General features: G+C 36.1%; 3 protein-coding genes across 4 annotated transcripts in view; 2 read left to right on the top strand and 1 right to left on the bottom strand.

Annotated features, from left to right (window-relative positions):
- The window catches only part of LOC148953129 (hypoxia up-regulated protein 1-like), a 70,862-nt gene extending 56,579 nt beyond the window's left edge, over window positions 1-14,283 (top strand). For both annotated transcript variants that reach the window (XM_089088311.1, XM_089088310.1), the window contains exons 11-12: window positions 8,098-8,307; window positions 13,821-14,283. In XM_089088311.1, coding sequence (XP_088944437.1) covers window positions 8,098-8,307; window positions 13,821-14,221 — 611 coding nt within the window. In that variant the 3' untranslated portion in view covers window positions 14,222-14,283. The remainder of the gene's footprint in view (window positions 1-8,097; window positions 8,308-13,820) is intronic.
- The window catches only part of LOC148953128 (heat shock 70 kDa protein-like), a 34,700-nt gene continuing 19,324 nt past the window's right edge, over window positions 9,852-25,227 (bottom strand). Inside the window, exon 2 of the mRNA XM_089088313.1 lies at window positions 9,852-10,063. Coding sequence (XP_088944439.1) covers window positions 10,003-10,063 — 61 coding nt within the window. The 3' untranslated portion in view covers window positions 9,852-10,002. The remainder of the gene's footprint in view (window positions 10,064-25,227) is intronic.
- The window catches only part of LOC148953127 (nucleoplasmin-like protein ANO39), a 36,163-nt gene continuing 28,163 nt past the window's right edge, over window positions 17,228-25,227 (top strand). Inside the window, exons 1-2 of the mRNA XM_089088312.1 lie at window positions 17,228-17,351; window positions 25,113-25,222. Coding sequence (XP_088944438.1) covers window positions 17,321-17,351; window positions 25,113-25,222 — 141 coding nt within the window. The 5' untranslated portion in view covers window positions 17,228-17,320. The remainder of the gene's footprint in view (window positions 17,352-25,112; window positions 25,223-25,227) is intronic.

Here is a 25,227-nt window from a genome sequence, read left to right as displayed (position 1 = left end):
AGTTATGCCCTGGAGGCATATAAGGTTTTTTTTATAGAAGGTGTTGTCGCAGAAAATTCATAAAGGAATCATTCGATTGGAAATTGAAACGGCTAGTGCCGTTTAATGATTGAATAATAGTCGAAAATGATTGGAGGGCAAGTAACCCCACTCTCACGCCCACCATTTCCTCAAACACATCCAATCTAAATTTTGAGATAATCATTTTGTTAAACGTAGTTGAAAAGACCGGAAATTATGTCTTTGAGGATGACAGCCCCCTTGCAGCCTTAAGTTCAAGGGTTGTAAGTTATGCCCTGGGGTATATAAGGTTTTTATAGAACGTGTTGTCATAGAAATACAAAAAGGGCTCATTCTGTTGGAAATTGGGAGCGCTAGTGCCCTTTTTAATAGTCGGAAGTGATTGGAGGCAACTAACCCCCCTCTCACGCCCACCATAAACACATCCAACCAAAATTTGAGATAGCTGTTTTGTTTAACGTAGTTGAGAGTTCTGGAAATTAGGTCTTTGAGGATGATAACCCCCTCAGAACCCTCGGGGCAAGGGTTGTAAGTTATGCCCTGGAGGCATATAAGGTTTTTTTTTTATAGAAGGTGTTGTCGCAGAAAATTCATAAAGAAATCATTCGATTGGAAATTGAAACGGCTAGTGCAGTTTAATGATTGAATAATAGTCGAAAATGATTGGAGGGCAAGTAACCCCACTCTCACGCCCACCATTTCCCCAAACATATCCAATCAAAATTTTGGGATAATCATTTTGTTCAACGTAGTTGATAGGTTCGAAAATTATGTCTCTGAGGATGACAACCCCCTCGCAGCCCTCAGGGCAAGGGTTGTAAGTTATGCCCTGGGGCATATAAGGTTTTTATAGAAAGCGTTGTCGTAGAAACTTCAAAAAGGGCTCATTCTGTTGGAAATTGGGAGCGTTAGTGCCCTTTTTAACGGTCGGAAGTGATTGGAGGGCAACTAACGCCACTGTCACGCCTACTATTTCCTCAGACACATTCAATAAAGTTTTGGGATAACCATTTTGAATAACGGAGTTGAAAGCTCTGTAAATTAGGTCTTTGAGGATGTCAACACCCTCAAAGCCCTCTGGGTAAGGGTTGTAATTTATGCCCTGGGGGAATATAAGGTATTTATAGAAAGCGTTGTCGTAAAAACTCAAAAAGGGCTCATTCGATTGGAAATTGGAGTGGCTAGTGCCCTTTTTAATAGTCGAAAGGGATTGGAAGGCAACTAACACCCATTCCACGCCCACCATTTCCCCAAACACATCCACTTAAAATTTTTAGATAGCAATTTTTTTAAGCGTAGTCGATTTCCACATGGAAATTGTATTTTTGAGAAGGACACTCCCCCACAACCCTCAGCGCAAGGGTTGTAAGTTATGCCCTCGGGGAATGTAAGGTTCTTATAGAAAGCTCTGTCGTATAAACCTTAATAAGTGCTTATTAGATTGGAAATTCATAGGGCTAGTGCTCATTTTAATAGTCAAAACGGATTGGAGAGCATCTAACCCCCCTCACACGCCCACCTTTTCCCCAAACACATCCAATCAAAATTTTGAGATAGTCATTTTGTTCAATATAGTTGAAAGTTGTGAAAATTAGGTCTTTGATGATGACAACCCCCCCCCCGCCCAGCCCTCAGGGCCAGGGTTATAACTTATGCCCGGGGGGCATATAAGGTTCTTATAGAAAGCGTTGTCGTAGAAACTTCAAACTGGGCTCATTCGATTGGAAATCAAAAGGGCTAGTGCCGTTTTTAATAGTCGAAAGTGACTGGAAGGCAACTAACACCCCTTACACGCCCACCTTTTCTCCATTCACATCCAATAAAAATTTTGAGATAGCCGTTTTGTTCAATGTAGTTGAAAGTTTTTGAAATTATATCTTTGAGCAGGAAACTCCCCCCACAGTCTTCAGGGCAAGGGTTATAAGTTATGCCATGGGGGCATATAAGGTTGTTATTGAAAACTTTGTCGTAGAATCGTCAAAAAGGGCTCATTCGATTGAAAATTTAAAGGGCCAGTGTTCTTTTTAATAGTCGACAGTGATTGGAGGGCAACTGACCCCCCTCTCACACCCACCTTTTCCCCCAACACATCCAATCAAAATTTTAAGATAGACAGTTTGTTCAACGTATTTGAAAGGTATGGAACTTGGGTCTTTGTGGAAGATACCCCCCCCCCCCACAGCATTCAGGGCAAGGGTTACAAGTTATGCCCTGGGGGGATATAAGGTGTTTATAGAAAGCGTTGTCGTAGAAACTTAAAAAGGGCTTATTTGATTGGAAATTGAAATGGTTAGTGCCCTTTTTAATAGTCGAAAGTGATTGGAAGGCAACTAACACTCCTTCCACGCCCACTATTTATCCAAAAACATCCAAACAACATTTTGAGATAGCCATTTTGTTCAACGTAGTTGAAAGGTCCGGAAATTATATCTTTGAGGATGACACTCCCCATACAGCCCTCAGCGTAAGGGTTGTAAGTTATGCCCTGGGGGCATACAAGGTTTCTATTGAAAGCTTTGTAGTAGAAACTTGAAAAAGGGCTCGTTTGATTGGCAATTCAAATGGCTAATGCCCTTTTTAATAGTCGAAAGTGATTTGAGGGCAACTAAACCCTCCCTTCTCTCTCACGCCCATCTTTTCCCCAAACACATCCAATCAAAATTTTTAGATTGCCATTTTGTTCAACGTAGTTAGAAATTAGGTCTTTGAAGATGATAACCCCCTCAGAGCCCTCGGGGCAAGAGTTGTAAGTTATGCCCTGGAGGCATATAAGGTGTTTTTTTATAGAAGGTGTTGTCGCAGAAAAATCATAAAGGAATCATTCGATTGGAAATTGAAACGGCTAGTGCAGTTTAATGATTGAGTAATAGTCGAAAATGATTGGAGGGCAAGTAACCCCACTCTCACGCCCACCATTTCCCCAAACATATCCAATCTAAATTTTGGGATAATCATTGTGTTAAACGGATTTGCACAGACCGAAAAGTATGTCTTTGAGGATGACGGACATCTTGGAGCCTTAAGTTGAAGGGGTGTAAGTTATGCCTTGGGGCATATAAGGTTTTTATAGAACGTGTTGTCATAGAAATACAATAAGGCCTCATTCTGTTGGAAATTGGGAGCGCTAGTGCCCTTTTTAATAGTCGGAAGTGATTGGAGGCAACTAACCCCCCTCTCACGCCCACCATAAACACATCCAACCAAAATTTGAGATAGCTGTTTTGTTTAACGTAGTTGAGAGTTCTGGAAATTAGGTCTTTGAGGATGATAACCCCCTCAGAACCCTCGGGGCAAGGGTTGTAAGTTATGCCCTGGAGGCATATAAGGTTTTTTTTTATAGAAGGCGTTGTCGCAGAAAATTCATAAAGAAATCATTCGATTGGAAATTCAAACGGCTAGTGCAGTTTAATGATTGAATAATAGTCGAAAATGATTGGAGGGCAAGTAACCCCACTCTCACGCCCACCATTTCCCCAAACATATCTAATCAAAATTTTGAGATAATCATTTTGTTCAACGTAGTTGAAAGGTTCGAAAATTATGTCTTTGAGGATGACAACCCCCTCACAGCCCTCAGTGCAAGGGTTGTAAGTTTTGCCCTGGGGAAATAAAAGGTTTTTATAGAAAGTGTTGTCGTAGAAACTTCAAAAAGGGCTCAATCAGTTGGAAATAGAGAGGGCTAGTGCCCTTTTTAATAGTCGGAAGTGATTGGAGAGCAACTAACCCCCCTCTCACGCCCATCATTTCCCCAAACACATCCAATCAAAATTTTGAGATAGCCGTTTTGTTCAATGTAGTTCAGAGTTCTGGAAATTAGGTGTTTGAGGATGTTAACCCCCTCACAGCCCTCAGGGCAAGGGTTGTAATTTATGCCCTGGGGGAATATAAGGTATTTATAGAAAGCGTTGTCGTAGAAACTCAAAAAGGGCTCATTCGATTGGAAATTGGAGTGGCTAGTGCCTTTTTTAATAGTCAAATGTGATTGGAAGGCAACTAACACCCCTTACACGCCCACCATTTCCCAAAACACATCCAATTAAAATTTTGAGATAGCCATTTTGTTTAGCGTACTTGACTTCCAGATAGAAATTATATTGTTGAGAAGGACACTCCCCCACAACCCTCAGGGCAAGGGTTGTAAGTTATGCCCTGGGGGCATATAAGATTTTTTATAGAAAGCTTTGTCGTAGAAACTTCAAAAAGAGCTCTTTCGATTGAAAATTCAAAGGGCTAGCGCCCTTTTTAATAGTCAACAGTGATTGGAGGGCAGCTAACACCCCTCTCACGCCAACCTTTTCCCCTAACACATCCAATAAAAATTTTGAGATAGCTCTTTTTTTCAACGTAGTTGAAAGTTCTGAAAATTAGGTTTTTGAGGATGACAACCTCCCCCCCCTCCCCGCCCTCAGGGCAAGGGTTGTAAGTTATGCCCTGGGGCATATAAGGTTTTCATAGAAAGTTTTGTTATAGAAACTTCAAAATGGGCTCAATTAATTGGAAATTAAAAGGGCAAGTGCCCTTTTTAATAGTGGAAAGTGATTGGAAGGCAACTAACACCCCTTACACGCCCACCTTTTCTCCATTCACATCCAATCAAAATTTTGAGATAACCGTTTTGTTCAATGTAGTTGAAAGTTTTGGAAATTATATCTTTGAGCAGGAAACTCCCCCCACAGTCTTCAGGGCAAGGGTTATAAGTTATGCCATGGGGGCATATAAGGTTGTTATTGAAAACTTTGTCGTAGAATCGTCAAAAAGGGCTCATTCGATTGGAAATTCAAAGGGCTAGTGTTCTTTTTAATAGTCGAAAGTGATTGAAGGGCAACTGACCCCCCTCTCACACCCACCGTTTCTCCCAACACATCCAATCAAAATTTTGAGATAGACAGTTTGTTCAACGTAGTTGAAAGGTTTGGAACTTGGGTCTTTGTGGAAGATACCCCCCCCCCCACAGCAGTCAGGGCAAGGGTTACAAGTTATGCCATGGGGGGATATAAGGTTTTTATAGAAAGCGTTGTCGTAGAAACTTCAAAAAGGCCTTATTTGATTGGAAATTGAAATGGCTAGTGAACTTTTTAATAGTCGAAAGTGATTGAAAGGCAACTAACACCCTTTCCACGCCCACTATTTATCCAAACACATCCAATCAAAATTTTGAGATAGCCTTTTTGTTCAAAGTGGTTGAGAATTCCATAAATTATATATTTTAGGATAAAACTCTCCCTACAACCCTCAAGGTAAGGGTTGTAAGTTAGGCCCTTGGGGCATGTAAGGTTTTTATTTAAAGCTTTGTCATAGAAAATTGAAAAAGTGCTCCTTTGATGGGAAATTCAAAGGGCTACTGCCTTTTTAATAAACAAAAGTGACTGGAGGGCAACTACCCCCCCCCCCCCTCTCTCACGTCCACCTTTTCCCCTAACACATCAATTCAAAATTTTTAGATTGCCATTTTGTTCATCGTAGTTAGAAATTAGGTCTTTGAGGATGATAACCCCCTCAGAACCCTCGGGGCAAGGGTTGTAAGTTATGCCCTGGAGGCATATAAGGTTTTTTTTTATAGAAGGCGTTGTCGCAGAAAATTCATAAAGAAAAAATTCGATTGGAAATTGAAACGGCTAGTGCCGTTTAATGATTGAATGATAGTCGAAAATGATTGGAGGGCAAGTAACCCCACTCTCACGCCCACCATTTCCACAAACATATCCAATCAAAATTTTGGGATAATCATTTTGCTCAACGAAGCTGAAAAACCCGAAAATTGTGTCTTTGAGGATTACAACCCTCTCAGAGCCCTCAATTTAATGGTGGTAAGTTATGCCCTGAGAAAAATAAGGTTATTACAGAAAACGTTGTCGTACAAACTTAAATAAGGGCTCATTCTGTTGGAAATTGGGAGCGCTAGTGCCCTTTTTAATAGTCAGAATTGATTGGAGGGTAACTAACCCCCCTCTCACGCCCACCATTTCTCCAAACATATCCAATCAAAATTTTGAGAAAGCCGGTTTGTTTAACGTTGTTGAAAGTTCTGGAAATTAGGTCTTTAAGGATGACAGCACCCGCACAGCCTTCTGGGTAAGGTTGTAATTTATGCCTTGGGGGCATATAATGTATTTATAGAAAACGTTGTCGTAGAACCTCAAAAAGGGCTCATTCGATTGGAAATTGGAATAGCTTGCGCCCTTTTTAATAGTCAAAAGTGTTTGGAAGGCAACTAACACCCCTTACACGCCCACCATTTCCCAAAACACATCCAATTAAACTTTTGAGATAGCCATTTTGTTCAGAGTAGTTGACTTCCAGATAGAAATTACGTTTTTGATGAGGGCACCCCCTCACAACCATCAGGACAAGGGTTGTAAGTTATGCCCTGGGGGCATATCGGATTTTTATAGAAAGTTTTTTAACAGAAACGTCAGAAAGGGCTAAACCGGATGGATATCAACAGAACTGGTGTGCTTTTTTATAGTCAAAAGTTATTAGAGGGCAACAAACACACCTTACACGCCCACCTTTTCTCCATGCACATCCAATCAAAATTTTGAGATAGCCGTTTTGTTCAATGTAGTTGAAAGTTTTGGAAATTAGGTGTTTGAGGATGACACCTCCCCCCCACACCTCCCTCAGGGCAAGGGTTATAAGTTATGCCATGGGGGCATACAAGGTTTTCATAGAAAGCGTTGTCGTAGAAACTTCAAAATGGGCTCATTCAATTGGAAATCAAAATGGCTAGTGCCCTTTTTAATAGTCGAAAGTGATTGGAAGGCAACTAACACCCCTTACACGCCCACCTTTTCTCCATGCACATCTAATAAAAATTATTATATAGCCATTTTGATCAGTGTGGGTGATAATTTTAGATACTATATCTTTGAACAGGAAAATCCCTCCACAGTCTTCAGTGGAAGGGATATAAGGCATGCCCTATAGGCAAATAAGGCTTATATTGAAAGCTTTGTCGTAGAAACTTCAAAAAGGGCTCATTTGATTGAAAATTTTGAAGGGCTAGTGCTCTTTTTAATGGTCGAAAGTGATTGGAGGGCAACTGACCCCCCTCTCTCACCCTCTTCTTCTCCAAAAACAAACAAGCAATATTTTTAGATATCCCTTCTGTTCACCGTCGTTGAAAGTTCTGAATATTAAGTCGTTGAGGATGACATCCCCCCCACAGCACTCAGGGCAAGGGCTGTTAATTATCGCCTGGGGAAATATGAGGTTTTTATAGAAAACGCTGTCGTAGAAAATTCAAAAAGGGCTTATTCGATTGGAACTTGAAATTGATGGTGCCCTTTTTAATAGTCGAATGTAATTGGAGGGCAACTAACCCCCCTCTCACGCCGTCCATTTCTCTAAACACACACAATCAAAATTTTGAGATAGCCATTTTTTTTTTCAACGTAGTTGAAAGTTCTGGAAATTAGGTTGTTGAGGATGACAAACACCCCCCCACAGCCCTTAGGGCAAGGGCTGTAGCTTATGCCCTGGGGGCATATATGGTTTTTATAGAAAGTTGTGTCGTAGAAACTTCAAAAAATCTTTTAAATGTTTTCACTTTTATAACTTCAAGAAATAAAAAATTAATTAAGATTTTAAGGAATAAATATCAGCATATATATTTTAAACTGACAATGCACATTTGTTTTAGTAAATTCGTTTGAATTTTTTCAGTAAAGTACAAATTATATTCTGGCTTTTAGAAAGCATAGGGTTTTGAACCCTACTCAGTTTAATTTCTGCTCATTTTGAGTTTGAATTTTAATTTCTGCTTGTTTTGGGTTTCAATTATTCATTAATACTAATTTGTGGTAGTTGTATGCTTGGTAGATTATTTGATTCCATTTTTGTTCATTTTTGGTTTAATGGAGTTCTTTACTTTTTTTTTTAAAAAAAACCTATTTTGTGCAAAAAATTTTTTGATTAATATACAATCAAACACAGCATTTTGTGTCCTTTATCTCTTTTGTCAACAGTTAATGTGCTTTTTAACAGAACTAACCGATTGTGCAATAGCATCTTTTGCAAGTTATTACATTAAACTAAAAATAATCATGACTAAAGTAGAATAACTTTTCTGTTTAGGTTTTGAAGCTTCAACTGATACTCTTCGTCAAAAACTCTTGGATGTCAAAGAAATTACTAAAGATGTAGAATTCAGAGCTGCAGAAATGAAGAACCGAGACCAAGCAGTTTCTGTTCTTGTACAAGCTTTGAATGTTAGCTCCAGTTTTGTTGAAAGGCTTAGAAATGCCTCATCTGAAGAGCGATACTTGGAAGAAGATGACTTTAATAGTAAGTATCTATTTTATATATGATAAGACTTAAAAATCCAGAAAACCTCCAAACAATAGAAGAAATTTTGAGTTGGCACTATAATATTTTACCTTCGTTTTTTTTAAACTCTCAAAACATTCAATCACTATATGCACGATTTAGTTCTGTTTTACAAAATTCATTGAAAGCACTTGCTCGCTTGGCTTTCAATTCTTTAATTTTATTTATAACGTTCGTATTTAAACATGATGAAGGGTATCCTTTACCAAATTTAGTGCACATACATCCGTAATAATCTAAAGATATAAACTTTTATAGTTGATAGGTGTGAGACAAATATCTCTATCTCCGTTCAACGGACATATGGGCTGACTTGTTTCTGTGTAAGTTTTTTAAGTACTTGTTTCAGTCGTTGTCTATGTACGCTTGCTTGTTGCTTAAAACCGTTTTGTTTAAAGCCACAAGACGTTACTTGTGGTTTGATGTTCAGAAGATCACCAGTATCCATTGAAACTGAAAAGCGTGTGTATTGTAAAAGATAACTTAGCTTTTTTCTCCTTTTTTTTAGTGGTAAATTTCCTATTCCCTATGTATTGTGATAGATAGTTCTGTTGTTTGCGGATGTTTGGTACATGTAAGGTCAAAAGACTTGAAGCTATGATTTCAAATAACTGTTTCAACTTCAAGAAACAAAAAAAAAGGTGTTTTTTTAACTAGTAAATTACCTTTACCCTAGAACAGTGGTTCTCAAACTTATTTAGACACTGTACCCCTTTTTACCCACAAAACATTTTAGGTACCCCTTCTCAGTTACCGGTACTAAGTAAACTATAGATAAAATATAAATAAAATTGCCAGTCCTAGAGTTAAAGGATTTTTGTTGGTCGGTTGCGTACCCCCTAAAAACTTTTGCGTACCCGTAAGGGGTGTGCGTACCACAGTTTGAGAACCACTGTCCTAGAAGATTGTAGTTGTTTGGCACATGTAAGGTTAAATGACTTAGAGCCATGATTTCCACTAACAGCCGCAAAAATACGCAGTAAAAGATGTTTCGACTTCAGGAAACAAAAAAAGGCGGTTACAAATGTGTGTTATTTGAGCTGTAAACTTAAAAATATGTAACGTCAGATATTACCCCTGACGTCAAAAAAAGGTTAAACAGTTTTTAAACATTTGTCGAACGACGTCGGTAAAACTTGAGTTTCTTTTTACTTAATTCACTTGCTGTTACTGCGATCAATTGGCGCAGGGTAATCCAGGGTTTGTGCATTGTCACCTATCTGCACGTTCAAAGGTCAGGGCTAATGCCTCTTCAGGATGGATACCATGACGGTTTCGGCTATATGGCACAATTTGCCTATTCAGAACGAGGCATTTCCGGGGTCTTCTCTGACCTTGATAGATAGGATTAAACTCAATTATTGCTCAAGCGGGAGCGTATCTTGGCAGATGCCTGTATAAATGGAGACAGTGTGATGAGATGAATTACTTGAAGGAAACTGTTTTGGCAAGAGCTAGGGCTTTGAAATTACCAACTTGATTGAATCATTGTATTTTCTGAATCCTGGAAAGAAATGTTTACAAGATGAGATGCCCGATTTTGACTTTCTGTCAATATTCATTACTTTGGTAGTTTCCAAATCGATTTGAAGATCGACTTTTGAATTTTTATTTCACAAGGCCTCGAATTCTGCGGTCTGTTCAGGAAGTGAGTCACCTACCAGGGCAAAATTGTCCTCTGAATCCACATCCGGAAAGATTGTCTCTGCAAATTCTGCAAAAGAGGTTTTCTGCAGTCTTACTTCGTCACTTGAAATAATTAAATAGGGCAAGGGACAAGTACGCAAAATAAATAATTGGCCATTGTAAAAGCATGGTAAGTTAGAGGTAGTAAATGGATAGATAATAGATGTAAGACACTACAATACCTTTTGTTTGCCTGAACTAATCATCTTCCAAGAGATGCTTATTGGCGAATCGTTTAGAAAACCATGTTCTCAAATGTTGGAGAACATAACTTGCTTGGCTTTTCTTGGGATATTAACATTTAAACTAATGCCTTCTCAAATAACTAGTATCTCAGTGAAATATATTTTCTTACTTTTGAAAGGAATACTCTTTTTTTTCTTTTTTTTTGAGACGCTTAAAAAAATAATTTAAAGTTTAAGGAGTTTTTAGAAAGAGGAAACTGGTTTACGGAGTGCAATTTTTACGCAGAATTCTAGTTTCACTGAGATACTAGTTTCACTAAGTACACACAATGGATTTTTTTTTTATCACAATTTTAGTTATTTTTTTTTTTTTTTTTTTTTTTTGTGTTTTTGGGTGTTTTTGAGCTTGAAAATCAGTTGCATTGGAAAGTTTTCTAATTTATTGTAGTTTTTTTTTTTGTTTTTTTGGGTCTGCGATTTTGGCCCAATAATTTTTAGAGGTTTTTTTTTTATGGAATTTTCCCTTTTTTTTGGTAATGCTGATTATATTTTTGAATTCAATGTCAAAACTTCTCATTGTTTGTAAATTCAAGCTCATTCTATGTTTTAAATTAAAAACTAAAAAGGGAAATAAAATTTCAGTTCTTAGGAAAGGTTCTTCGTGCAGTTCTTTATCCTGATTTTGAAGCTGCTGCTAGATTTTTTTTTTCGGCAATAATTTTTGAAGCTTTTTTTGAACTTGGTGATTTTAATAAAAATATACACAATATAAGAATGTTGGAAAACATCACAAGTGCTAGAAATGGCCTAATTATAAAGTAGAACTTAGTACACCCAGCTGCATTAGAAAAATCTCTTCAACACCTTAGCGGCTCTGTTTTGAATCGTCATTCCCTTCAATATGGTAATTATAGAAGAGGAGAAAATTGAACATTATTAATACTAGTAAGACAGCGACATATATTTCCGGAAAGATCTCTTGAGTATGAAATATAAGAGGATGCATCATTGTTTGGCTCTACTATCCTATCGCGGATTTTTTTCTTTTTTTTTCAATGCTTTTCTAATTTCTATATTGAACAAAGAGCCCAAAATTATGTAGGTTTTTCACGACTAGAAAATGAAATCAAACAGTTCGTGAAGACGAACTGTAAGTAAGGAGCTCAATAGTAATCGAAACTCTAAAAAAAAACGTTTTTGATACCAATAGATATATCGAAAGAATTGAATTTTTATGCTTACTTTAAATATATAAGTTTTATTAAGTTTAGTTATACCTATCAAAGGTTATGAGCCTGGAAAATTTGCATGATTTTCGAAAAAAAGAGGAAAGACCCCCTAAAATGCATAGAATCTTAACAAAAATAGCACCATCAGATTCAGCGTATCAAAGAACCCGACTATGGAGGTTTCAAGCTCCTATCTGCAAAAATGTGGAATTTTGTACTTTTTGCCAGAGGAAAGATAACGGATGCGTGTTCTTTTATCGGGAGAGGGCTCATTCTAACGGAAATAAAAAGTTCTAGTGCCCTTTTTAAGTGACCAAAAAAATGGAGGGCAACTAGACTCTCTCCCGTCACTTTTTCTCCAAAAATCATCCGAATTTTTGCTGGGTGGACTTCGCACGGGGAGAATTTTCCAGGGGGTGAACTTTTCAGGGGAAATTGTATACTGGGGGAATTTACCAGAATTCCTATACGAAATTTCGTTATGTCTTGCTTTCTCTTTACTGACCCAATTTTACGCGTGGATGTGTTAAGGGGGAAGGTGTCCGGAGTAAATTTTCACCAGGATTGAATTGTCACGATGATATTTTCGTGAGGAGGGGGATTTTTCCGTGGAGGTGGAGCTAGATTTCCTGGCGTTATTTAAAAACGATCAGAAATTAAATAAAAAAAACAAGTTTTTTCAACTGAAAGCAAGGAGCCATATTAAAACTTAAAACGAATAGAAATTATTCCGTATACGAGGGGGTTGCCCCCTCCTCAGCATCTTGCTCCTTACGCTACAGTTTAAATTTTATCCCAATTCTTTAAAAACGACTCCTGAAACACAAGGGTCGTTTAATTAGAACAATAAGTAATTTTTTTTTTTTTAATGCCGAAAAACTTTAGCGTGAAGAGCGAGGCGTTGAGGAGGGGGCAACCCCTTCGTATACGTAATAATTTTTGTTCGTTTTGAGTTTTAATATTGCTCCTTACTTTCAGTTGAAAAAACTTGTTTTTTTTTTTATTAACTATAAAAGAATGGGAATTTAGCATCAATGTAACAGTGCCATGTACGCATTGCCTGACATAATAAGTCTTTGCTTAAGACCAATCTTCTAAAATCCTATGAATTAAGCAAGACAAAAGAAGCTACTACTGCTAGAACTTTGTCATAGCGCTATTTCGTTAGACTGACAAACACTCTTCCATTCCAACCTGTTTGTAGGTTCTGTTGCATCAGTCTCAAAAGAAATATCTAAAGGTTTTTCTTATCATTCTCTGTAATTTTGTTCCGGCCTTATACAAAGAGGCATCTTTTTTATCATATTAAATAAGACTATTCCGTGGACATTAATTTTCTCCAACCAGAGGAAATGCCAAAACCATTTAAGCCACTTTAAATGATGGTTTTACTGATTAGGCTTACTACTCTACTTTTTACTTCTTCAGTGCAATCCAAGTTATGCCACTGCCCAAATAAAGAAACATTTCTACTTTTCCAGTCATTTTATGCCCTACCTTCATTTTACCTTGACGAACATTTTTTTTTTAGATCTAGCCGTGTAAATTCTGTCTATTAAGACTATTATGAAACCGTTTTACTCCTCAGTACTATCCTCAAGCAATATGGGGTCATCTTCACACTTCAAATTGGATATTATTAGAATCTGGACGCAGAAATTAGTATGCAATACAATTCTTAAAGCTAAAAAGTCAATAAAAAAGGACAAGAGTAATAGAATAGAATAAAAGATTGAAGGGCAAAAAGGGCAAACTTTGTAAGACAGCCACAATATTTATTGATATATATTGCTAAAAAATAATCGTAAGATTAAGTTATTTATGTTGGTTTATAGAGAATAAGGGATAAATTGAAACAGATATATAGACTAAATACGACGATCAAAAATATATTTTGATTTAGGACTACGGACACCATTAGATTCCTAGTTAGTTTATTGACTAAGAAAAGATTTTAAATTCCCGGGGCAGACTAAAAATTCGTCATCAAGCCTTTCTTCTAATAAGGATCGTGTTGAATATCCAGATAATCGTTTTGAAATTATTTACACTTAATGTTTCTGAAGTAAACTTTTTCAAAGATTGTTTTAGTTTAGTGTTTTGGTGTCAAAATTGTTTGTACAAATAAACGAAGCAATCTTTATGATAGGGTTTCCTCATGTATAGGGATTGGGTATTTTGTTTTTGCTGTAGTTTACTTGTGCAAAATTGCAGTGACGAATATTTAAGCGAAGTTTTATTGTATATTTTATTTACGCCTTTCGTCCCTAATCTTTCTTCGTTAAAAAGTTATTTGACTGATTGTCACTAAGTCTGACTGCAACTTTTTTTTCCTTTTTTTTTTCTTTTAATTGAGTTTCTCGTTTTTTAGGTTTTTTTGCACTCATTAATAGGACTGAAGCATGGCTCAACGACACAATGTCAATTTTAAAATCTCAGGCACCTACTGAAAATCCTAGCTTTACTACTTTAGCCTTTCTGGATAAAGCCAATGACTTAGAACGTGAGCTGCGTATTTTGACCACGAGGATGCAGGCAAACAGAGCAAGAAAAATGAGGGAGGTTGTTGAAAAGATTAGAACAAAGAATGAGACAAGTAGTGGGAAAGGTAAATTCAAAAAGATGAATGAAACTGAAGAAAAAACTGAACAGGAGCCCGAAAAAACAGAAGATGAGTCACAAAGACGGAAAAACGAAGCAGAAGAAGAATTGAAGACAGATCAAAACGAGCCCAATGACAAAGATAGTGACAATGAGCATTTAGAACTATGACTTTAACTTGTCCTAGCATTGATTTTTTTATTTATTTATGAAAAGAAGAAGAATTAATGGCATTCCACTTTTTTAGTTTTACATGAAATATTTTGACTATTAATAAGTTTGAACTTCACACATTCAATTGAGGTAAAATACATGGTCGTGGTTTCACACAATAAATTGCAATTTGTTTTGTTTATATTTTTATTTTATTGTAAAAGGGAAATAACTCTCTTTTTTTCTGACGGTCGAACATTAGGCTTTTGGCATGTCACAGCAGGGTTTTGTGTATAGAAGGGCTGCTCTCCTCTTCAACGGACTCTGTCAGTCGGTAAATAAAAACGAGTTAGCAAAATTTTTAAGCGAAATCCCGCAATATTTGTGATTTTGTTGCAACCTTGCCAGAATCGTGACTTCTGCAGTCTGTAGGAATGACTGGTTAGTTAGTAAAATATGTACCACTCTCTGCCCCTTAAAGAAGAAAGCTATGTCTCTAGCGACGAAGAATCTCTCTCTCCATCGCTCTCATGACTCAGGAAAACAGTTATAGCTTCTAATGGATACGAGAGCGAAAAAAGTTAAATCCAAGTCAAAAGGAACAAATATAAACGTGTGTAGAAGAAACTATCTGCAGTGAGAGAAAAATAATATGTAGAAGTGAAATGTTTGCTGACATTAATAGTTGACTTACTGTACTTTACTTTTAATTATTTCCTCTTGAGTATTTTTTTTTTCAGCAAAATTTGCCGTTATACAGTGGGAAAAAATATTCGTTCAATTTTGTTTTGCTTGAAATATAACAAAATCATTCAAAATATAGGAAGTTAATGGGGATTTTTTGGAGACTGGAAAAAAAAAATGTTAAACCTAAGTGAGTATTTTGGTCATATGTCTGTTGGCCTTCTTCAGCAAAACAAAAAAGTAGATTAAAGATAAAATTTAACTGACGATAATAAAAAAAACGTGATTTTTAAGACCATGTACAAAATAGTCCTAACATCATTACTCAGCTCAAGTTCGGCTACTTTTAGCTGAGTAATGATGTTAGGACTATTTTGTACTTGAAACAGTCCTGTAAGTTCAGCTGAGTAATGATGTTAGGACTGTTTGTATATTGTTTTCATTTTAATTTTCTCGCTTTTATCGTGAGTTGAATTTTATCTTTATTCTACATTTTTGGTTTGCTAAGAACGGCCATTAGATAAGTTCCCCCTATGTAAAGTCCTCCCTAGGAAATTATCCCGTGTAATTCCATCCTCGCTGAAAATTACCGCCGGGAAATTTGTCGGACAATTCTGCCTGGAAAATTCTCCCTAGCCTGCTTTCGTCTGAAAAAAAAGACTTATTTTTTATTTAATTTGTGATCTTTTTTAAATCACGCCAGAAATTCTACCTCCATGGAAATTTTTCCCAGAAATCACCCCTCTTCCCCGATCGAAAGATTCTCCTGTGGAAAATCCCCCATAGAGAATTTTTGCCGTGGGAAATTTCTCCCGCAGAAAATCCCCCCCCCCCTCACGGAGCAAAAATCCAGACAATTACAACTGCACTGAAGTGTTAAATTGCGTCGCCAAAGAGAAATTAAGACAAATAACAAGAATTTCCTATAGGAATTCTGGCAAATTCCCTTTGTGTAAAATCTCCCCTTGAAAGTTCAGCCCCGGAAACTGCCCTCCTTACGGGAAAATCCCCTTGGAAAATCCCACCATGCAGAAAATACCAACCTCTCCCGAAAAACGTCTGCATAAATCCCAATTACAAATACTGTATATAAATAATGGGTAAACTCCGTAGCTTACAGAACTTTCCCTGGAGACTGGGGTATTATTTTATCACCAGAGGCATAGTTGTTGGATTATTCAATTATGCTGAACAAAACAGCTATCTCAAAATTTTGATCGGATAACTTTTGGGAAAAAGCTCCTTTCTCTTTGGTTACTTGAAGAGGGTACTAGAGGTTTAAATGTCTGTTTGAATGAGACCTTCCAATTTTTTAGAGCCATTGGTTCTATAAGGATACATCTTAAAAAAAAAAACATATCTGTGATAATTTTTCTGGCAAAAAAATGATTCACAATTCCAGATTTTTGCAGATGGCAGCTTAAAATCTTCACTATAGAGTTCAGTGTTACGCTGAACTTGGTGGTTTAATTTTCATTGAAGTATATTGACTTTTTAAGGATGTCTCCCCCTTTTTTGGAAACCACTGAATTTTTCTCAGGCTCGTAAATTTTGATGGTTAACATTAAACTTCATGAGTTTTACATATCTGGAATTAAAAAGCCAATTCTTTTAATGTATCTATTGTTATCAAAATTCTGTTTTTAGAGTTTCGGTTACTAATAGGCAGAGTTGCTCCTTACTTACAATTTGTAACCACGTTCTGTTAAATAATCTTAATAGATGTATAAATGCAGAATAAGATCTGCCAAGGGGAAATTTTTTATTGCTATGAGCCTCTTCATATAAATTATTAAACTATGTGGCAAGAAATCAAGAGGAATGCTGCCATTGAGAGCATAAGCTCTTTAAGAAACATCTTAAGAAGTGTCTTAGGGGTGCAGGCTCCCGTCAGACCCTTAAAAACATCACTGCTTACTCTATATGTAAGCTTTTAATCCCATTTTCTGGTTAAAGCTTACTATCGATACACTTTTACAAAGTTACTTAGCACGCAGAAATCAATAAATTATGGTAAAAACGAAGCTAAATAAAAACAGACTGATAGCAAACTGCCGGGCTGTTGGTAACGGTGGTGCGCCGGCGCGCCAATGAAATGTTTCCTAATGCCGACGCGTCTTTCATTGGCGGCGCACTGCCGGTAAACCGGCGTGGGCTCTTGATCTTAGAGCTCTGATTTTAGTTTTTATATAAAATTTACTATTTTGCACCAACATAATTTCTGGAGTTATCTAATTCTACAGAAAACTTGTAAAATTCATGGGAGTTTCTTCCTTGGGACACAGGACACATTTGATGTACTATTGCTATCAATGGTTATTTGATTAAAAGGGATTTCTTTTCAAATTCGTGAACCGTTTTGCTTTCATTTCAAAATCCTTCTTTCCGGCTTCCCGCACTATTGAAGACAATAGTATAGTATAAACCATAGTCATGAGTCTGGTCGAGGAAGAGTTTTTCTGGGGTAAGCTGATTTAGTTTGGTGGCTCTTCTTTTTTGTTTAAATTGGTATCGTAAAAGACCTGTTGATGAACCCCAAGCTGCGTACAATTCTTGTGAAGAAAATGTAACCTAGGCCTAATAATAGCCTGGGGTAATACCCCCAGCTATTAATTATATACCATGCTAGTCACTATATAAAGCTCAGACAAATCAAGTGATATGAATGCAAATGACCTACTGGTCAAACAACAATAACTTTCAGTAGGCTATTTTGATAAAAATATGTAAAGGCTGGGCTATCTGTCATAAATGAGGAGTTGAGGACAGTTGGTTCCTAATCTTTGGTCTAAGGTAGGTAATTTGGTAAATTTTCCCATTAACTCACTAATGAGATAGGCTAGCTAAAAAAGAGACACCTTTAGAATCAAAATTTCATCTTCAATCCAAATATGCTAGCCTATAACATTCAGTGGTAAATATCTACCAAATCATATTATTGACTTACACATAAAGTGAATATACCACTCAATGCCTTTTTTATGCTGATTACAAATATAATAGGCCTAATTATTTCTATCAGAAATGACTTTCAGCTCCCCCCCCCCTATATATGCCAATTCAGGGTATATATTTCAGTCAATATCTACCAAATCCTATTATTGAGTTAGGACTAAAGTGAATACACCATTCAATGTCTTTTTTAATGCTGATTACAAATATAATAAACATTTCTATCAGAAATGAATTTCAGCCCCCCTATATAGGCCAATTCAGGGTTAGGTTAGGTATAGCCTATATAGGGGGGGGGGGCTGAAATTCATTTCCGATAAAAATGCTTATTATATTTGTAATCAGCATAAAAAAAGCCATCAAATGGTGTATTCACTTTATTCCTAACTCAATAATATGATTTGGTAGATATTGACCTATATTTCTACATTAGGGGAGGGGGGGCAAATTTTGTTTCTGATGTAAGTAAGTTTAAACTTTACCCCACCCCCCTAATGTAGAAATATATACCCTGAATTGGCATATCTAGGGGGGGGGGGGCTTAAAATCATTTCAGATAGAAATGATTATTATATTCATAATCAGCATAAAAAAAGGCATCAAGTGGTATATTCACTTTATGTGTAAGTCAATAGCCTAATATGATTTGGTAGATATTTACCCATTCAGTTGCACTAGAAAGGAGGGCTTTCCCCTCCTTGGAGAAATTCTAGATGACTAATTTTTGCTATCTTGGAAAGGGGTTAGACTAGGAAAATTTAAGAGTCAGTAGGCAAATGAATCCAGTAACAAAAACACTGCTAAGGTATCCAATAGATTGCCATTCCACCTAGGCCTATTGGAATTTTGACTCAACAACATTATATGGCTTAAAATTCTACTGAAATAATAGGAATTGTGTGTTTTTGTTTTTGTTTTTTTGAAAACTAAACCCCCAAGAAAACAAAACTAATAACAGAAAATTAAGGTAAAATGTTGTTTTGTCAAATTTGTATACCTGTCAATTCAGTTCAATTCAATTTTATTCAAATAAAAACATAACACAAACATCAATAACAATAAAGATCCTAGAAGATAACTTGTTAAGGACCAAAAGAAAAAAAAAATAAAGTAACACTGAAAAAAAAATATAGAAGAATAAAACATGGCTAATTAGAGCAAATTTGTCAAAAATGGAAATATTAAATTATACTATCAAGTTTTGTTACATTTTTATACAACTTGCAGAAGCTTGTGGCTAGTTCAATACTGGAGCGAATTTTGTTCCATTGAATAATAGATTTGTAAATGGGAGATTGCTGGGCAGCACTAGAAACACATTTAGGAATTTTAAAGGCTCTATTGGATGAATGGAGACAGTGGGCTTCCAAATTATTAATATTATAATAGGTTAGGAGTTGAGGTGGAAGATTATTGTGGAAAGCAGAGTAAGCAAGCAATAAATTTAGTTTTTGTATGATTTGATCAAGTGGAGCTATGCCAAAATCTGAATACAAATCACGAGTTGGATATAGATGGGGAAGCTGCTTTAATGGCATGGTTTTGGGCAAATTTGAGTTTTTTAATGAAGGACTGTTTTGTATTTCCTCAAACTGATCCGCAATAAGAAAGGTAAGGAAAAATAAAGGAATAATAGAGGGTAACTAGGATGTCAGGAGGAAAAAAATAATTCACACGGTTAATCATAGCAACTTGTCTCAAAATTATTGCTGTTATGTAAGAAATATGATTAGAGAATAACAAGCATGAGTCAATAAATACACCAAGAAACTTGGTAACCTCCACTTGTGGGAGGATGTCGGAGGAGTACCTGAGACCAAGAGTAGGTTGAATAACGTCTTTGTTGTAGGGGGTTCTGAATAATACTATTTGACTTTTTTTGCTATTAATGGTCATGTTATTTGTAAGGCACCACGCCTGGACTCTGTTCAGAAGGACTTGGGCAGAGGTTATTGCCAATGGTAGATTGGTGCCAGTGATGAAGAAGTTGCTGTCATCAGCAAATAATACAGGATACACTGAAGGGCCCAGGTCTATAACAAGATCATTGATATATAGGAGAAATAAAATAGGGCCTAGAATGGAGCCCTGCAGGACACCCCTCCGAACAGGTAAGGGCTGAGAGGATACTCCACCTAAGCTCACACTCTGTACCCTTTCATATAGATAAGAATCAAACTAACCGAGGGGAACACCACGAATACCGGAACTATTTAATTTACTTATTAAAATACTATGATCAACCATGTCAAAGTCCTTAGAAAAATCCAAAAATAAGCCTAATACAGTTTTTTTAAGGTTGAGTTGTGAGCGTATGAACTGTGTGGCGTCAATTAGAGCATGAGAAGTTGAGAATTTTGGCCTAAAGCCATATTGGTGAGGAGAAATCAAGGATACGGAGTGCTGACTTTCAAACAGAAAGGGAGACAGACGTCTGAAGATGATTCTCTCAAGCACTTTGGATATAACAGGAAGAATTGAGATTGGACGATAATTACCTATCTCAGTTGGATCTCCCTTTTTAAGAACTTGAATAACTATGGCTGACTTTAGTAAATCAGGGAAAACTCCGTGGGTTAAAGATAGGTTGGCAATATGCTTGATGGGCTCGTAGACAAAAGGAGATATGGTCTTCAGGAGCTTATTACTTAATCCAAGACAGTCAGGAGTAAAACTATTAGGGAGAGAACCGATGATTTGAAGTACCTCATTGCTATCAGTTGGGCAGAAAAACATGGATCTAAAATTGAAGCAAGGGACTACAGCCTGTGAGGAGGAGCGGGAGTCAGTATGAGGAACATTCAAAAAATAATTATTAAATGCATCAGGTGCATGTAAAGGGTCAATTAATCTACCATTTGTGTCTTTAAGGCGAATAGGTATAGACTTTGATTTTCTATTTTTTGAAAGTATATCATTAATGGTGGACCATATCTTCTTCAGATTTCCAGTAGTCAAATTTATAAGACTTAAATTTATAGTAAAGTAGTCAAATTTATAAGACTTAGAAATCAGAAGAGGGTGAACATGGAAGCTTAGTAATACCTTGCTAGAGAATGTTTTTTTTTTTCTGGATTTATTACTGAAAGTTTCATTTTCCAGTAGAATTCTACTTTTTGCTAACTTGGAATGTTGTTAGGGTAGGAAAATGAAACTTTCAGGGATGGGTATATAGACTAGAGTATATGCTGAGAAGGTAGGCTATTTTGAAGTACCTACCTCCACTCCTTCTCCCTCTTGAGGACAGTGACCTTTGATGACCCTTAAAAAACTTTTAGCTATGTAAGTGGAACTGCAAAACAGATCTTCTGTAGCAAATTTTTTGTTATTCATATCATTGAGTTATGAATAAAGTGAACATACCACTTGATGCCTTTTTTATGCTCTTTCCAAATATAATGATCATTTTTGTCAGAAATGAATTTAACCCCCCCCCCCTTTTTTTATATACCAATTCAGGGTATATATTTGCACATTAGGGGGGAGTTTAAACTTACCTCTCATTTACATAAGAAATAAAATTTACCCCCACCCCCCGAATGTGCAAATATATACCCTGAATTGGTATATATAGGGGCGGTGGTAAAATTCATTTCCAACAAAATGATTTTTACATTTGGAAAGAGCATAAAAAAGGCATTGAATGGTATGTTTACTTTATTGATAAGTCAATAATATGAATAACAAAAAATTTACCTCTTCTGCTTAAATGAAGCACAAGAAAACTGTTTTTAGCTTCACAACTTTGCTCAATTCCAATTTATGAGGTTTCAAAGATCTGTAAATATATATCCTAAATTTAGAAAAAGAAACATTGATGTGGCTTAACATTTCAATAAAACAACAGGAATTATATTTTCACAACTATAGCCAGAGTAAAAGACACTGATAGCTGAAAATTAAGGTAAAATATTGTCTGGCAAAAATTTCAATAGGTAATAGACCTGTCAAGTAAGCAAATTTCTAAGACCTAGAAATCAGAACAGGGTTAACATAGAAGTTTGGCAATACCTTCTTGTAGTATATTTTTGGAGATTCATTGCTGACAACTTCATTTTTTTAACCTAACCCCTCACCAAGGTAACAAAAGAAAGAAGAGAGAAATTCAGAAGAAAGAAAGAAGAGAGAAAGAGAGAAATTCATTTTTATTAAAGACCAATATTCACAAAAGATCATATCAAACAGACCTACCACGTGAATATCTACAGATTTGTTTGTGGCAGGACTAAAGATTTTACTCACTTACTTTGTATATATTATTGAAAAAAAAAGAAGCCTAGCCTAGAATTTTACCTATATTTTAGTCTGTAGATCCATCCCTGATAATTTCATTTTCCTAACCTAGCTCCTTTCCAAGATAGTGAAAAGTAGCTCATCTAGAGTTTTACCCTCTTTTCTTGAAGCTGATTCAGCAGTTTGTCAAAATAAGGGGGTATATCATTATATATATAAAACTAGGGTATATATTTCCACATTATGGAGGGGGGGGGCTACAGTTCAATGCAAACAAATGTTATATTTGGATTCAGGATGAAATTTTGATTCTAAATATATGTCTTTTTAAGCTTCCTCATTAGTGAGTTAATCCAAAAGTTGACCAGTAGTTCTAGATTATTAGGATTAGCTGATGGTTGAGAATGGGCTAGTTAGAATTGACTGACCACAATCTAGAGAAACTAGGTAAAGTTCTAGTTGATGGGTTTCTTGCTATTTTGGAAAGTTGCTGAGATAGGTGAATTAAACTTTCAGGAATAGATCCAAGGCCTAGAATATAACCTGGGGAGGCATTATTGAGAAAGCAACTATTTATAGTCTACACTTTACACTAAATAGAAAAGAGAGTTGTCACTGTGTTCACAGTTCAGTGACACACCTTCTGACTAGGAAAGAGCTGGATAGATGCCCACTCATTGATGGTGACCATAGATAAGTATGATCCAGAGATCATTCTTCTGAGGTTTAGTGTATACAAGTTGGTTTGGGTATAATATATACATACATGTACTTATCACTACCTATGAGACACAAGTAATGGGCAGCCCCAGGTGGATCTTGAAGGTTTGGTCTCCCATTCTTTGTTGAGTCTCTTATTGAATGGTTCAGCTGATGTTGAAGACATGGTCTCCTCACTTTAACAATTCCAATCATTGAATAGCCTTTGGTCTTTTTTTTTTGTCTGATTCTGTAGTTAACTCAGGGTTTATGAAGCTCCTTGGAGTGACCTTATGTTTGTCTTTCATTGGTAAACTGAGTAAAGAGATTGTTTTTGGGTTGATCTTACCAAGTGATTATTACTACCCTTTCAATCTTGATTGAAAAAAAAAATAGGTTTAAAAAATTATAAAGAGAAGTTTAAGCAAGCTGAAGGAAGTCCTGCAAAAACATGGAGGGTGATTAAGGGGGTGACAAAAAAGACAGACAAAAAGGTTCCCAAATACCGTTAGCCTTAGTCAAATGTGTGACCTTTTTACCACCATTGCCAGAAATGTTTCTGAGGATAACCCTAGTGCCTCAGTGGGAAAGGAATTTAAGAGATATTTGCCATAAGAGGCCAACTTCTTGTTATACCTCAAGCCTGTAACCATGACAGAGTTAAAGGAACTGGTTACATCACTTAGTAATTTGCAGCTGGTTTTGATCATGTTCTGTTAAAAGCTGTTAAGTTTGTTTTAAGTATGATTTGCCAGAATTTATTATTTGTATCAATCTGTACTTTTAGAAGGGTTTGTTTCCAAACTAGTCTTAAACATGCAAAGATTAATCCTAAGTTTAAAAGTGGTGATATGTTCAATCCAGGCAATTATAGACCTATTTCATTTTTATCAGTGCTTCCTAGGATTATCAAAAAAGTTTTCTGTAGCAGATTTTGAGATTTGTATGATTGAATGCATCAAATTTTGAATAGTAATCTACAACCTGGTTTTTATATTAAGTTTTAGCTAAGAAATCAGGTCCATAATTATTAGACTAGATAAGCTCAGAATGTCTAAACACCTATTGATCCATCAATACAATCTACTTTTCTTTTTGGTATGTAGGACTGAATTGTCGGTTAGAGGTACTGAAGATATTAAACATATTAAAGAATTATCTGAGTTTCCAGTTTTGAGTTAAAGGACTTTGTTTTAAAATGTATAGGTAAAGTGATTATTCTCCAGTTATTTACTATAGATGGCCAAAAATGGAAGAAGTAATTATCTTTTTTTATTATTAATTTAAATCTGTCTCTCAGAAAGAATTTGTAAAAGTCTGGCTTCAACTAGAAAAAACAGTATGATGTAAAATCTTGCCAAATCCATGGAACTGTGTTTTTAGTTCTTGGAGTTGAAGAAAAATTGAATTAAGACCAAAATTAATGAAAGCATTTTTTTCAAAGTTCACCTGTCTTCTATGCCTTAGAAATTTACATGTCCTAAATCTTAGAAATTTACAATTGAAACCAAAAATATATTATTAATGGGTAAAATTTCTGAATGAGACAGTGACAGTTTTTTTTGCACTGTCTTATTAAGAAATTCTACCCATTATTAACATATCTTTGTTTCAATTGTAAATGGAAAAACAGTGTGGTTCAAGAAATTATAATTCTTATAAATAGTGCAGAAGAGAGATAGGAGCTTGATAAAATCTATGGGTATCATTTAGGCTTTGAATTCATTCTAAAAGTTTTATTCTCCAATTTCTGCTTTTCAGGATAGAACAAGCACATCATTTATATTTTTAAACCTGATTCCTTGTGTCAGTTTTTGGATAGAGATTAATTGGGACAATAAAAGTGTGGTCAATTTTCAATTGTTGATTACTTTTTCAATTGAAATTTTTGGCAATTTTTACTATACTGTCTAACAAGTCAAGCCTGCTTTGCTTCTTTTTGTTTCTCAATATTATTTATGCTGATCAATAGAAAATTTAAAGCTAAACCAGAAATACTATGCTTACTGTGTCAGCCTATGTAAAAAAGGTAAAAAGGTAAAGGATGCGGCACTAGACCCTTAAGGTCCAAACCGGCGGTGCTGATCTCCGTTTCGTGGCCCTTCAGCCAGGAAGTGCAATGGGGGGCTGGGGGCCAGCCAACCTATGCTTTCGCAAACCCTTCCTGTTTACCTTCCCCAGATTTCTCCAGGTACCCATTTAGAGCTGGGTTGACTCTGGCTAAGCTTACAGGGTCACACCACTGACCCGCGTCTATGTTAATAACATGGATAGTATTAATGATTAGAATAATTAGTTTCATCTTGGTTTATTTTTCTTTATGATATTATGCTAATTTTAGGTGGTATTTTGAATGCTGACAACAAGTCTTTAGAATGGAATCCATCTGTAAAAGAAAATGACAAAGAGCCTGGTATGCCAGTGCCCAGACACAGCCTCATCTTAAAGCAGGTATT

The sequence above is a fragment of the Artemia sp. Qi Xiang Cuo genome, chromosome 4 (genome assembly GCF_049724085.1).
Source record: "Artemia sp. Qi Xiang Cuo chromosome 4, ASM4972408v1, whole genome shotgun sequence".
Taxonomy (NCBI): domain Eukaryota; kingdom Metazoa; phylum Arthropoda; class Branchiopoda; order Anostraca; family Artemiidae; genus Artemia; species Artemia sp. Qi Xiang Cuo.
The sequence above is the reverse complement of the archived record's forward strand: the minus strand, read 5'-3'. Positions and strand labels throughout refer to the sequence as shown.